Below are 15,788 nucleotides of genomic sequence, written 5' to 3' on the forward strand. Positions count from 1 at the left end.
GCATAATTTTCACACAATTACTTGAATAATATTTTGTTATGACTTGAAAGCAATTTTAATATGCTGCGATATTTGAAAATTGAAATATTTTGAATGTTAGCATCACATATCTAGCTTCATATGTATGGGTTTTCAAAGACAGTAGGTTTGCTCGGTAGCTCATGCAGTATGTGTCACGGTGCACACAGCAGGGATGAACTAGGAACACGGAGACAAGGATGTAACTCAAAATAATAGTCTTTAATGAAGACATCAAGGCAGGGCAAGACAAGGCAAGGCTGACACAGACAGGAACACCGGGGAGTAATGAGTAGACCAGACAAAATCTAACTGAACAGACAGGACTATAAATACACAGATTAATCATAGATAACGAGACAAACACAGCTGGACAAGAATTAACTCATGATCACATTAAACAAGGACAGGAAACATGAGGCGGGAACACATGACACACACGACAGAGGACTGACATGACTCCCCCCTCCCGAAAGGCTCATCCGGAGCATTAACAGTTCCACCGGGAAGGGGGGGTGGGCACTCTGGAGGCCCTTCAGGATAGACATGGACTAGAACATAGGACGGGGACCTCCAGAGCGGAACAGACAGACAGGCCATGGAGGAGCTGGGAGCTCTGGGGGCCATGGCGGAGCAAGGGGCTCAGGAGGCCATGGCGGAGTTGGCAGCTCTGGAGGCCATGGCGGGTGATCTTCGTGGCCGTGGCTTTGTCCCTCGGCCCAGCCACTCCAGCCGGAACCCTTCTAACCCTCCCAAAAAATTTCCATGGGGTAGCTTGGGGGTATCAGGAGCCCTCCAGGGCTAGACATACAGGACATGACAGGACAGTCCACACAGGGCTAAACACACAGGAACAGGACTGGACAGGACAGCCCGCAGGAACAGAAAGCCCTCCTGGGCTAACACACAGGAACATGACTGGACAGGACAGCCCGCAGGGACAAAAAGCCCTCCTAGGCTAGCTTGGAACCTGAGGCTTCTTGTGGGCATAACAAGGAGTCAGGGGCCCTTACAGCAATAGGGGTGTAAGGAAATATCGATACACGTGAGTATCGCAATATTTTGTTTGGCGATACTGTATCGATTCTCCAAAACGGAATATCGACATTTAAAAAAAAAAAAAAAAAAAAAAAATCATACAAAATTCATGGCAGTTGTTTCGTTTTGAGTTCATATTCTGAACTTAAAAAGTGACAGGAAATACTAGCATCAGGGCACTCCACTAATGTTATCGTTAATATAGTTCGCTACCAGTAATGGAGGATGAAAGAATTGTTCCAGTTCACAAATCTGAAGTGTGGCACCATTTGGGCTTTTGTGGTAATGTCCGCCCCGGGACCGCGGCGCGAGCGCAACCTCGGTTCTGCCGCTTGCCGCGACCCGTGTTGAAGAGCGTTTGCGCGGGGTGCGGCGGGCGGTAGAGTCGACGTGCAGCTGCAGCTTTCTCGTAATTCGGGAGAGTTTTGTGCAGTTGGGGGCGGTGCTCGCATCGCGGTCTCGGCGATTCCACGCGGAACATAAACACAAACTGAAAAACCTGTGAAATCCAAGTTGAAAAGTTCTGAGAATGTGCAACATCTGTATTTCTTTGATTGTTTTGTTTTCTTTAGGAATCCTGCGAGCACTTTATTTTTCATTGATATCAAGCAGATGTAATTTTTGGTTCAAATCAAATCTTATGACATTGCATGTCACAATTGTAAACTTAAACTGTGAACCTTTATCATGCAAGCACTTGAATATTTCCCCCTTTACTCGTACTGCACAAAAAGTGGTTCAATAATGTTGAATGTTATGGACTGATTATTGCAAATGCAGATCCCAGTGTATTCTGCAGTGTGTTGGTTTAACTATTTTTTTTTTTTTTTTTGCTAAGGTTTGCATATGGTGGGGGGTTCTTAATGACAGCTTTCCTAAAAAAAAATATATCCTATTTCTAAAATAAGAAATATCCCAATATATCGCCTTGCTTACAATATCGCAATGTATCGCAACCCCTGTATCGTGATGCGTATCGTATCGCCAGATTCTTGCCAATACACAGCCCTACTCAGCAACCGCCTCCACTTCTGCGACAAGGGGCAGGTGGCTAGGAATGGCCTCTGCGGCCACTACAAGAAGGGCCGCTCGCCCCAGATGAGTCTCCGTGGCCAAGACTGACCGATAAAACTAGACAAAAATGTTTCTGAGGGCAAGACAAGACTTAAAGTTCATGACACTGGGGACATGGCACGGCACTCCTGGCCATGATGTGGACTGGACCCACGGGGCTTGAGATAGCCGCGGGCCGGTGGGCTTGAGTCAGTGGCGGGCCGGCAGGCTAGGGTGAGCCGTGGACGGCGGCGTGAATTGAGGGAGCCGCGGATGGTCGGTTGGCTTTCCCCACGGACGGTGGCGATGATGTCCCGTGAATGGCGGAGTGAGTGAGCTGCGGGCCTGGATGAGCCGCGGCCAGCAGACTCACGGCGATCCCGCCGAACTTCCACGCTGACTTGCCATGGGCTAGGGCGGAAGGACGAGTGGTGACTTCCTTGCCGGGGGACAGACAAACAGGAACAAAATAAAAACTAGAAAAAACTAACAAAACAAAACGAGGTTAAGGGGCGCCACTTACTGTATTGGTCTGGTCTTCTGTCACGGTGCACACAGCAGGGATGAACTAGGAACATGGAGACAAGGATGTAACTCAAAATAATAGTCTTTAATGAAGACATCAAGGCAGGGCAAGACAATACAAGACAAGGCAAGGCTGACACAGACAGGAACACCGGGGAGTAACGAGTAGACCGGACGAAATCAAACTGAACAGACAGGACTATAAATACACAGGTTAATCTTAGATAACGAGACAAACACAGCTGGACAAGAATTTGCTCATGATCACATTAAACAAGGACAGGAAACAAACCAAATAAGGAAACATGAGGTGGGAACACATGACACACACGACAGAGGACTGACAGTATGGAGATGCACTTGGGAGGTAAAGAGCTCCGGTACAAATCCCATGAATCCTACGGCATTTGTTAACACTATCAGGATAGGTTTAGGGTTAGGTTTGGTGTAGGGTATATTTCCAACACGATAGTGGTTTTCAAACCCTGGGTTGCCAGGATGATTTAAGGAAAATGTATGTATGTAACCAAGTTCAAGACTCGGGAATGAAGCAACTAAATAAACATAAACAACAAAACGAAAGTAACCGGCAGCCGCCTCAGGTCAAAATCAAATGTCAAGTCAAGTCACCTTTATTTATATAGAGCTTTTAACAATGTAAATTGTGTCAAAGCAACTGCACAATATCAAAAAAAGGAAAATAGTGTGTCAATAATGTAAAATGAAAAGATTAAAAAAAAGATTTTCAGTTAAAGGCATTTCATTATTGAATTCAGTAATGTCATCATCCAGCTCAGTTCAGTTTAAATAGTGTCTTTGCAATCAGGTCGACGATATCGCTGAAAATGAAGTGTCCCCAACTAAGCAAACCAGAGGCGACAGCAGCAAGGAAACAAAACTCCATCGGTGACAGAATGGAGAAAAAAACCTTGGGAGAAACCAGGCTCAGTTGGGGGGCCAGTTCTCCTCTGGCCAAACGAACCAGCAGTTCAATTCCAACTGCAGCAAAGTCAGATTGTAAGGGCTCAACTGGTTCCAGTGGTCTTTCCTAATGACTGTCTAAGTGGCGGGGTCCTCACTGGGGATCTGTCTCTGGCGCTCATCTCAGTGTCCTGGTCTCTGCTGACGTTCAGGGCTGTAGAGGTCGTCTCTGGGTGCTGATCCACCATATGATCTGGATACGGACTGGATCTGGTGACTGCATTGACCATCTGGGCTGGATATGGACCGGATCGGGTGGCTACGGTGACTGGGGATATGTCCCCGGGCTCATCCAGGTGTCCGGTCTCCGCCGACGATCAGGGCCACATACATCATCTCCCGGCGCCGATCCACCATCTGATCCGGACACGGACTGAGAAACAGAATAGAAACAGACAAATATTAGCGTAGATGCCATTCTTCTTATGATGTAACGAGTACATAATGTGTTATGGGGAGTGTGCCCGTTTCCGATTGATCTAATTAATGCAGCCTAACAATCCTTTAACAGATTTGAATAATAGAAGTGTATTAGTGTGTTATGTGTAAGCCAGGTTAAAGAAATGTGTCTTTAATCTAGATTTAAACTGACAGAGTGTGTCTGCCTCCCGAACAGTATTAGGTAGATTGTTCCAGACTTTGGGTTGGAAATAAGAAAAGGATCTGCCGCCTGCAGTCGATTTTGATATTCTAGGTATTCTCAAATGGCCAGAGTTTTGAGAACGCAGCAGACATGGAGGACTATAATGTGATAAGAGCTCGCTCAAGTACTGAGGAGCTAAGCCATTCAGGGATTTATAAGTAATTAACAAGATTTTAAAATCTATACGATGCTTAATGGGGAGCCAATGCAGTGTTGACAGAACCGGACTAATATGGTCGTACTTCCTGGTTCTAGTAAGGACTCTAGCTGCTGCATTTTGGACCAACTGTACTTTGTTGATCAAGCGTGCAGAACAACCACCCAATAAAGCATTACAATAGTCTAACCTTGAGGTCATAAACGCATGAATTAGTATTTCTGCATTTCACGTTGAGAGCATAGGTCGCAATTTACATATGTTTTTGAGATGGAAAAACGCAGTTTTACAGATGCTAGAAACATGGGTTTCAAATTAAAGATTGCTATCAAACAGCACACCTAGGTTCCTAACTGATGAAGAAGAATTGACAGAGCAGCCGTCAAGTGTTAGATAGTGTGAATTTAGCAGTAAGAAGTTACTCGTCATCCAGTTTTTTATATCGACTATGCATTCCGTTAGTTTCTCAATTTGGTGTGTTTCACTGGGCCGCGAAGAAATATAGAGCTGAGTATCATCAGCATAACAGTGAAAGCTAACACCATGTCTCCTGATAATATGGATAACATATAAAGCGTGAAAAGTAACGGCCCTAGTACTGAGCCTTGAGGTACTCCGAACTGCACTTGTGATCGATATGATACCTCTTCATTCACTGCTACGAACTGATGGTGTTCAGATAAGTACGATTTGAACCATGCTAATGCACTTCCACTAATGCCAACAAAGTGTTCTAGTCTATTTAAAAGAATGTTGTGGTCGATAGTGTCGAACGCAGCGCTAACATCCAGTAGAACTAATAAAGAGATACAAACACGATCAGATGATAGAAGCAGGTCATTTGTAATTCTAATGAGAGCAGTCTAAGTACTATGATATGGTCTAAATCCTGACAGGAATTCCTCACAAATCTTATTTTTCTCTAAGAAGGAATATAATTGCGAGGATATTACCTTTTCTAGTATCTTTGACAGAAAAGCGAGATTTGAGATCAGTCTGTAATTAACTAAATCTTTGGGGTCAAGTTGTGGTTTTTTAATTAGAGGCTTAATAACAGCCAATTTGAAGGTTTTGGGGACATATCCTAATGACAGTGATGAATTAATAATAGCCAAAAGAGGATCTATGACTTCTGGAAGCAGCTCGTTTAGTAGTTTAGATGGAATAGGGTCTAACATACATGTTGTTGGTTTAGATGATTTAACAAATTTATACAATTCTTCCTCTCCTATAGTAGAGAATGAGTGGAATTGTTCCTCAGTGGATCTATAGTGTACTATCTGATGCACTATTGTAGCTGACGGCTGCATGGTTACAATTTTATCTCTGATAGAATCGATATTGGAAGTAAAGTAGTTCATAAAGTTATTACTGCTGTGCTTTTGGGAAATGCCATCACCTGTTGATGTTTTATTTTTCATTAATTTAGTGACTGTATTGAATAAAGACCGGGGGTTATGTTTGTTTTCTTCTAGAAGAGACGAAAAGTAATGAGATCTAGCAGTTTTTAATGCTTTTCTGTAGGATAGGGTATTTTCCCGTCAGGCTATACAAAATACCTCTAGTTTTGTTTTCCTCCATCTGCGCTCCTTTTTCTGGGCTGCTCTCTTTAAGGTGCGAGTGTGCTCACTATACCATGGAGTCGGACTGTTTTCTTTTATCTTCCTTAAGCGTAAAGGAGCAACTCTATCTAAAGAGCAACTCTATCTACAATTAAGACTTTATCTGCAGCCAGTACTAACTCAGACAGAAAATCAGCAAATTCTTTAATAAAGTCTGTGTGGTGCCCTGGTGGCCTGTATACAGTAGCCAGTACAAACACCACAGGGGATTTATCACTAACACGTGTTTCTTTAGATAATGTTATACGCAGCACCATAACTTCAAACGAGTTATACCTAAAGCCTGCCCTCCGAGAAATACTGAGATATATACATAAATGTGTATTTATGTGGAGAAGTCCACACATTTTGTCTGGAGAAGTCCAGAACGGGCGTTCGTTCAACAGCCATCGGCCTGGCTGGCTCATCATCACAGAAAAAGTGTAAGATTAAGGGACGTTGACAAAATGGGGCGTTAATGCAAACTATTGACGGGAAGGAGAGCGGGCTCCTGATGGCAAGCAAAAGACGTGAAGAAAAAGGCGGTTGGGAGAAGCTAAATAGAAACCTAAGTGTACAGTTACATCAGGTTACCTTTGCCCGCATCTTTCACTATACACAGCATGTAGCCTATAATGTTTGCACTATAGTAAAATCCCAGGTTCGAGCGTCCACAAAGAGACAGCAGCGATTCTACAATGGGTTACATTTGAGAGCTATTGAGTTAGAAAATAGAGTAAATGAAGTAGCCTATAAGGTGATTAGTCTGATTAATCTATGCCTGTTTCATGATCACATCTCATAATAAAGCTTTGCACATGGATCCGTATGTCTCATGTCTCGTCGGCTCCGTAACATGAATACTCAAATTGAAGAATTCTGTTGTTTCAGGTTTCTAGATTCTAGGTTTATGTTTATCATTGTCATATACATTTTGCATTCTGCTCTTTTTATGTAGATTTCAAGTGTTTTAGTTCACACAATAAAGCATTTATTTCAATCCTCTGTTGGAAAAAAAATAGAAACCATCACATAATTTGTAATTGTTTTACTGGTTATAATGAAAATTGTATTGGTTTTAATGGAAACTGTAATGGCGCCTGTTGGTCTCTGCTGTTAATTGGTCACCTTCTATTCATGGATTTTGATAAAAATACTAAATCCTAATGTAAAACACACTACAGGAAACCATTATTTAATGGTTAAAATTTGATTGTTTGTAATGTTTATAATGGTATTTGTAGTGGAAATACCCCTGACTTAATGCAATGTACTCAGTTTTTTATTTTTAATAAATTTGCAAAGTTGTCACAAATCTGTTTTTTTTTCTTTGTCATTATGGTATATGGAGTGTAGATTGATGTGGGGGAAAAGTAATTTAAGGCAGTTTAACATAAGGTAGCAACATAAAAACAAACAATGGAGACTACATTGTTCTGTGAACCTTTAGGCTACATCCACACGAAGCCAGAGCTTTCCCTATCCAATCTTTTTTTTCCCTCGTGTCAAGAAATATCTGTGTACACACGAAACCACAAAACTGACACAAAACAATGTAGTATACATGCCAGACCAGTATGTGGTGCTGTAATTCTGCCACAGAGATATTCTGGCACTAAAAACAGAGAAGACGACGTGGACTATGTGCATAAACCTTGCGCGCGGTATACAAACGAACATGGAACAATACATTTATTAATCTGTGTTAATGTAAGTTAATAAAAAGACAATCATTCAATGTTTGTTCATGTTGTTGTTGCTGTTACATGACATAGCAGTGTCTGCGGCTCTCCAGGACCGACGTTCGCCACCCCTGACTTATGCAATGTACTCAGTTTTTTATTTTTAATAAATTTGCAAAGTTGTCACAAATCAGTTTTTTTCTTTGTCATTATGGTATATGGAGTGTAGACTGATGTGGGAAAATTTTAATTTAAGGCAGTTTAACATAAGGTAGCAACATAAACACAAACACTTAAAGGCACTGTATATTTTTGTATAATAGATTTTAGTTTTCTGTACTTTCACAAAGTTCTCTCTCTCTCTCGCTTTCTCTCTCTCTTTCTTATTCTGCTTTTCTTGTTGCTGTGTCTCCAGTGATGAACACAATGATCTGGTGAAACCTGGTAATCATCTAACCTGCACTTCCTTAGTGGAGACCAACATCAGACACCAGAGAATAAAAGACACTCACAAAACATGCATGAAGAACAAATATGAGATCTTATTTGAAGGAATCAAATTACAAAAGAATCAAACCCTGCTGAACAGGATCTACACACAGCTCTACATCATAGAAGGAGAGAGTGAAGGTGTGAATGAAGAACACGAGGTTGTACAGATGGAGAAAACACCAAGAACACATCATTTACAAGACACTCCAATCTACTGCAATGATATCTTTAAACCCTTATATCATCCAGGATGTGAGGGGAAAGCCAAAATAAAGTCTGTTCTTACTAAAGGCATCGCTGGAATTGGAAAAACTATTTCTGTACAGAAGTTCATTCTGGATTGGGCAGAGGGCAAAGCCAATCAGGATGTAGATTTCATGTTTGTGCTTCCATTTCGAGAGCTAAACTTGATTAAAGATCATCAGTACAGTCTTCACGGACTTCTGCTGGACTTTCATCCTGAACTTCATGATCTGGATTCAGAGATTTATGAGGAGTGTAAAGTTGTGTTTATCTTTGATGGTCTGGATGAAAGCAGAATTACACTGATGTTTTCACACAAACAGAACGTTTCTGATATTACTGAGATTTCATCTGTCAGTGTGTTGATAACAAACCTCATAAAAGGAGATCTTCTTCCTTCCTCTCACATCTGGATCACCTCCAGACCAGCAGCAGCCATACAGATCCCCTCTCAAGACATCAACCGTCTGACAGAAATTCAGGGATTCAATGAGTCTCAGAAGGAGGAATATTTCAGAAAGAAAATCAGTGATGAACATCAAGCTAGAAGAATCATCTCACATATTAAAAGAGCAAGAAGCCTCTGGATCATGTGCCACATCCCCATCTTCTGCTGGATCTCAGCCACTGTGCTTCAAAACCACCTGAAATCCAATGACAGTGCAGAAATCCCTCAAACTCTGACTGAAATGTACATACATTTTCTACTCATTCAAATTAATACAAGGAATCAGAAGTCTGAAGAGAAGGATCCAGAGAAGCTCCTAAAGTCAAATAGAGAAATGATTGTGAAACTTGCTGAACTGGCTTTCAAACAGCTGATGAAGGGTAATGTGATGTTCTATGTGGAGGACCTGATTGAGAGTGGCATAGATGTCACTGATGCCTCAGTGTATTCTGGCATTTGCACTGAGATCTTCAAGGAGGAATCTATGATTCATCAGAAAAAACTTTACAGCTTCATGCACCTAAGCTTTCAGGAGTTTCTTGCTGCTTTCTATGTGTTTTACTTGTTTACTGTTAAAAACATGCAAATGCTGAAACTTCTCTTTGTAAAGTTTAAGTGGTTGACATCTGGGAAGATCTCGCTTTCTGAGCTACTAGAATCGGTAGTTGACAAAACCCTGAGGAGTAAAACTGGACACCTGGACCTCTTTCTGCGGTTCCTACTGGGTGTCTCATTGGAGTCCAATCAGAGACTACTACAGGGTCTTCTGACACACACAGAGAGCAGCTCAGAGAGCATTAGGAACACTACTCAGTACATTAAATACAAAATCAGAGCTGATGATAATTATTTCGCAGCTGACAGATCCATCAATCTGTTCTTCTGTCTACTTGAAATGAAGGATCAGACTCTGTACAGAGAGATTCAGGAGTTTGTGAAATCAGATAAACACTCGGAAGATAAACTCTCTCTTGCTCATTGCTCAGCAATAGCCTACATGCTTCAGATGTCAGAGGAGGTGTTGGATGAGCTTGTCCTCAATAAATACAACACGTCAGAGAAGGGTAGAAGAAGACTGATACCAGCTGTGAGCAACTGCAGAAAAGTTAAGTGAGTATTAATTTAAGTACATAATTTTTTTTTTTTTACATTAAAAGCATTTTTTAATAAACATTGTGAGGCTGTATTAAAAACAGAATTGTTTTGAATATCACAACGACTAAAGAGATAATTAATTACCAACTTTCATGTCATTCCAAACCCATATGCCTTACTTCTGTGGAACTCTTAAGGAGGTAGTTTTATGAATATCCAGTTGGATGAATTCAATCCACTGACTCACTTTAACATTTATTAAAATAGACCAGGAAACTGCAACTTGAATTGGACAAAATATGCAGTTGTGAACAACTCATTCTGTATTTTGTCACATTTCATGTCATTTCATGCCACATGTACATTTTTACCATACCAGTTTTGGGTATGGTAAAAAATAGGTTGGCCAGATTTATAACACCAAAAAGAGGGCATTTTTCAGGATTCAGTAAAGCCAGGATAACAACAAAAAAATGTCCCCAAACCTATAACCTGTGAAATAAATTTTGCCCACTTGAATTGATTTCCAGGGGCATTTTTATGTTTATAAGGGCACCTTTTTTAACCATATTAAATTTGTCATCTTTAAATTAAGAATTTATCATAAATAAATTTCAATAAGGATGATATAGCATTATAGGGCCAACCATCAAAGCATTGCATAATTTTATTGATATTTTATTATACACCACCTGAAAGCTGTGGTTTGTTAGGATAGGACAATATTTGGCCAAGATGCAACTATTTGAAAATCTGGAATCTGAGGGTGCAAAAAAAATAAAATATTGAGAAAATCACCTTTAAAGTTGACCAAATGAAGTTCTTATCAATGCATATTACTAATCAAAAATTAAGTTTTGATACATCACGGTAGAAAAATGAACAAAATATCTTCATGGAACATGATCTTTACTTAATATCCTAATGATTTTTGGAATAAAATAAAAAATATTGACCCATACAATGTATTGTTGGCTATTGCTACAAATATACCAGTGCTACTTATGACTGGTTTTGTGGTCCAGGGTCACAATTTTAATTTAATTTCTATTATAGACTTGCAGGCTGCAATCTCTCTGATGAATGCTGTAAAACTGTGGCCTCAGTTCTACAATCATCAAACTGCCCTCTGAGAGAACTGGACGTAAGTAATAATAACCTGCAGAGTCCAGAAATAAGGTTGTTTTCTACTGGACTGGAGAATCTACACTATGAAGAGGAGAGGTTTGTGATTTTCAATAACAAGTAAATTGTTACCATACCACTTGTTATTGAATAAATTGACCTTTAAATGTTAGCCATTCCAATGTGTACCTGAATTTTGATCTTTGTGTAGTTTGTCTGTGTTAGAGAAATCCTTTCAAGGTTTGGATGCATCTTTTCGGTTTTTAAACAACTCCCTGAGCAAGACAGGCTTGCAGGATTTTGGAGTGGAGATGCTGTTTGTTGGACTGAAGAGTCCACACTGTCAACTGGAGAAACTGAGGTATTAAAAATAGCTTTATGAAATTAAAGATGTGCACATGAGCCCTCAGCTTTGGTCTCGACCTTCAGTGTACCTAGGATGCTGCAAGCAACAGGCAGGACCATATATATTTGGACACAGGCACAATTTTAGCTGCTGACCTAAACATATTTAATTTACAGTTATATAATGAATATGGGCTTAAAGTGCACACTCTGAGCCTTAATTTGAGGGGTTTCTCATCAAAAATGGAATTACAGCTCTTAAATTTGTACCTCCCCCTTTTTCAAAGTACCAAAAGTAATTGGACAATTGACTCAAAAGCTGTTTCATGGACAGGTATGGGCAATTATTTAGTTATTTCTACATCAATTAAGCAGGTAAAAGGTCTGTTGATTCTGAGTGTGGCATTTGCATTTGGATGCTGTTGCTGTGATCCCACATCATGTGGTCAAAGGAGATCTCCATGCAAGTAAAACAGACAATTGTTAGGCTTAAAAAACAAAACGAATCCATTAGTGAGATAGCAGGAACATTAGGAGTGACCAAATCAACAGTTTGGTACATTCTGAGAAAAAAAGAATGCACTGGTGAGCTCAGTAACATAAAAAGGCCTGGACGTCCACGGAAGACAACAGAGGTGGATGATCGGAGAATCCTCTCCATGGTAAAAAGAAAAACCCTTTCACAACATCCAGCCAAGTGAAGAACACTCTCCAGGAGAGTGACTCTCCGTGTCACTGACAAAGTCTACAATCAAGAGAAGACTTCACGAGAGCAAATACAGAGGATTTACCACAAGGTGCAAACAAGGCCAGATTAGACTTTACCAAAAAACATCTAAAAAAGCCAGACCACTTCTGGAAAAGCATTCTTTGGATGGCTGAAATTAAGACCAACCTGTACCAGAATGACGGGAAGAAAAAAGTATGGCGTAGACTTGAAACAGCTCATGATCCAAAGCATACATCATCTGTGAAACATGGTGGAGCAGTGTGATGGCATGAGCATGCATGGCTTCCAGTGGCACTGCGTTACTGGTGTTTATTCATGATGTGACAGATGACAGAAGCAGCCAGATTAATTCTGAAGTGTATAGGGATATACTCTCTGTCCAGATTCAGCCAAATGGAGCAAAGTTGATTGGGCGGCGCTTCATAGTAAAAATGGGCGATGACCCAAAACATACAGCAAAAGCATCCCAGGAGTTTTTGAAGGTAAAAATGGGGAATATTCTGCAATGGCCAAGTCAATCTCCTGATTTCACCCCGATTGAGCATGCATTTCACTTGCTAAGCACAAAACTAAAGGCAGAAAGACCCACAAACAAACAACAACTGAAGTCAGCTGCAGTAAAGGCCTGACAAAGCATCAAAGAGAAAACCCAGTCTCTGGTGATGTCCATGAGTTCCAGGTTTAAGGCAGTCAGTACTGTAGCTATGTTTCCATCCAACGAGTCAAGGAGAACAAAATTGTCACTTCCTGATAAACTGGCACTAAATACCCCTTGTTTGGTGTGAAACCTTGGTATTTCTAACAGACTCGATCCTAATGATCTGAGTGGTCTGTTAGGTTTATATTCAGTGAGCATATCTGCAATGTATTTAGGTCCTAGGCCATTGAGTGATTTATAAACAAGTAAAAGTACTTTAAAATAAATCCTAAATGTATGTAAAGGAATTGAGGACTGGTGTGATATGCTCAGATTTTCTGGTTCTAGTCAGAATCCTGGCAGCAGTGTTCTGGATGAGCTGCAGCTGTCTAATGGTCTTCTTGGGAAGGCCGGTGAGGAGACCATTACAATAATCCACCCTGCTGGTGATAAAGGCATGGACAAGTTTCTCCAAGTCTTGACTGGAAACAAAACATCTAATTCTTGCAATATTTTTGAGATGATAGTATGCTGATTTAGTTACTGCTTTGACATGAATACTAAAACTAAGGTCTGTCTCCAGAATCACCCCAATATTTTTGATTTGATTTTTAGTTGTTTGACCCCCAGAGTCAAGGTATGCATTCACCTTGAGAACTTCATCTTTGTTTCCAAATGCAATGACTTCAGTTTTCTCCTTGTTTAACTGAAGAAAGTTTTGGCACATCCAACTGTTAATTTAAATCAATGCATTGGCAGAGGGAGTCAATGGGGCTATAGTCATTTCGAGATAAGGCTAGGTAAATCTGGGTATCATCAGCATAGCTGTGATAGGCAATTTGGTTCTTCCTCATTATCTCACTTATTATCTGTCACATCTGTAAAATGAAGTAGTGGGAGCATATACAAGCTAAACAAGAGCGGTGCAAGAATTGAGCCTTGTGGGACTCCGCATGTCATGACCGTTCACTTAGACTTATGCTCTCCTATAATATAATAACCTCTCCCTTCCAAGTATGACCTGAACTATTTGAGTGTCATCCCAGAAAGCCCGACCCAGTTTTCCAGTCTCTCTAGAAGTATGTTATGATCTGCAGTGTCAAAAGCAGCACTAAAATCTAATAGTACCAGCACTGATATTTTGCCGGAATCAGAATTAAAGCTAATATCATTTATTATCTTAATGAGTGCTGTCTCTGTGCTGTGATGCGCTCGGAAACCAGATTGAAAATTGTCCAGGTATCCATTTGAGTTTCAGCTGATTAAAAACTACCTTTTCAATAATCTTACCTATGAAAGGAAGATTTGATATTGGTCTGTAGTTGCTCAACATGGTGTTATCAAGATTGCGTTTTTTCAGAAGGGGCTTAACAACTGCAGTTTTAAGGTAGTTTGGAAAAGTCCCAGAAAGAAGTGAGGCATTCACCACTTCTAAGAGATCAGCTTCTAAACAGTTAAGCACACTTTTGAAAAAAGATGTGGGAAGTGAGTTAAGATAGCTGTTTGATGATTTAAGATGCTGTACTATTTCTTAAACATTTTTGCTATCAATTGCTTCAAAAACAGACATAGTCACTTCTTTTTGAAATTGTGATCGAATCTGTGTGACCTCTACATAACTTGAGGACGTGCCAATCTTCTTTCTGATTTTATTGATCTTTTCAGAAAAGAAGGAAGCAAACTCATTGCATTTACTGTCAGAGAGCTTTTCACTGGGAATCTGACTTGGGGGGTGTTTGTCAGTCTCTCAACAGTCGCAAAAAGAATGCGAGTGTTGTTTAAGTTACTGTTTATAAGATTTGAGAAGAAGGTCTGTCTACCTGTGGCTAGTTCCACATTGAAAGCATGAAGGCTGTCTTTATAGACGCTATAGTGAATTTTGAGTTTTGTCTTCCGCCACATCCGCTCAGCTTTTCTGCATTGTCTTTTCATACTCTGAACTGCTGTTGATTTTCTCCAAAATGATTTTTGTCTGCCAGTTTTCTTGCTGACCTTTATCGGAGCAATATCATCAATAATATTCTTAACTTTTGAGTTAAATGAATCCAGGAGAAGATCAACAGAGTCTGCAGAAATGCTTGGTGTTAAAGATATTGCCTTCATAAATAGCGCACTAGTGTTCTCATTTATGCATCTTTTTCTGACAGAGACAGATCTAGATTCAATGGTGACAGAGATCACTATATATCAAATAAAATACAGAAATGATCAGACAGTGCTGCATCCTTAATAACAATGGATAAAATGTTTAGACCTCTACCGATGAGTAAATCTAGATTGTGTCCACGATTGTGTGTGGGTCCATGCACATGCTGACTCAGGTCAAAAGTGTTTAAAACAGAGATAATTTCGCTTGGAGTTTTGATTTCTGTATTATGTATGTGAATATTAAAATCCCCTGCAATAGCAAAATAAAGTAAAAGCAAAAAGTAGCTCATTAAAAATTTACTCAGAGTAAAAAGTACTTAGTTACTTTTTAACAGTGGGAGGGAGGCAAAAATGGGATAGACCAAGGGTGTCAAACTCAGTTTCTGAAGGGCCACAGCCCTACACAGTATAGATATATTCCTAATAAAACACATCTGATCCAGCTAATCTAATCATTTAGGCTTATTTGAAAACTACATGGTATGTGTGTTGGAGCAGGATTGGAACTAAACTCGGCAGAGCTGCGGCACTCCAGGAACTGAGTTGACACCACTGGGATAGGCCTATAAATCTCAAATTAGTTGTTTTTAATTAAAGGAATCAGTTATTTAGAATAATAAGACATTTGGGCTGTTACCAGGCAAATCAGTATCAACAAAATGCATCTTTGCTATGCAGAGGAAACACAGAAGCTCTTGCATCTGAAGTGGCATTTAGACGTATTTATATACTGTTTAATGCAGGACATGAATGCATTTAACAAAGGCAGAAATAATGTTTTGATATATAAGACATAAAATGTTTAATACTCATTTGAAATTATATAA

At 40.1% G+C, this 15,788-nt stretch overlaps 1 protein-coding gene across 1 annotated transcript in view; it reads left to right on the plus strand.

The window, feature by feature from the left end:
- LOC306860477 (NLR family CARD domain-containing protein 3-like) overlaps positions 1-15,788 on the plus strand; it is a gene marked incomplete at both ends in the record, with an annotated part of 42,096 nt that overhangs the window by 9,093 nt on the left and 17,215 nt on the right. The window contains 3 exons of the mRNA XM_079402213.1: positions 8,114-9,945; positions 11,083-11,200; positions 11,313-11,462. Of these exons, the coding sequence (XP_079258339.1) occupies positions 8,114-9,945; positions 11,083-11,200; positions 11,313-11,462 (2,100 nt within the window). The remainder of the gene's footprint in view (positions 1-8,113; positions 9,946-11,082; positions 11,201-11,312; positions 11,463-15,788) is intronic.

The sequence above is a fragment of the Barbus barbus genome (genome assembly GCF_936440315.1).
Source record: "Barbus barbus genome assembly, chromosome: 41".
Taxonomy (NCBI): domain Eukaryota; kingdom Metazoa; phylum Chordata; class Actinopteri; order Cypriniformes; family Cyprinidae; genus Barbus; species Barbus barbus.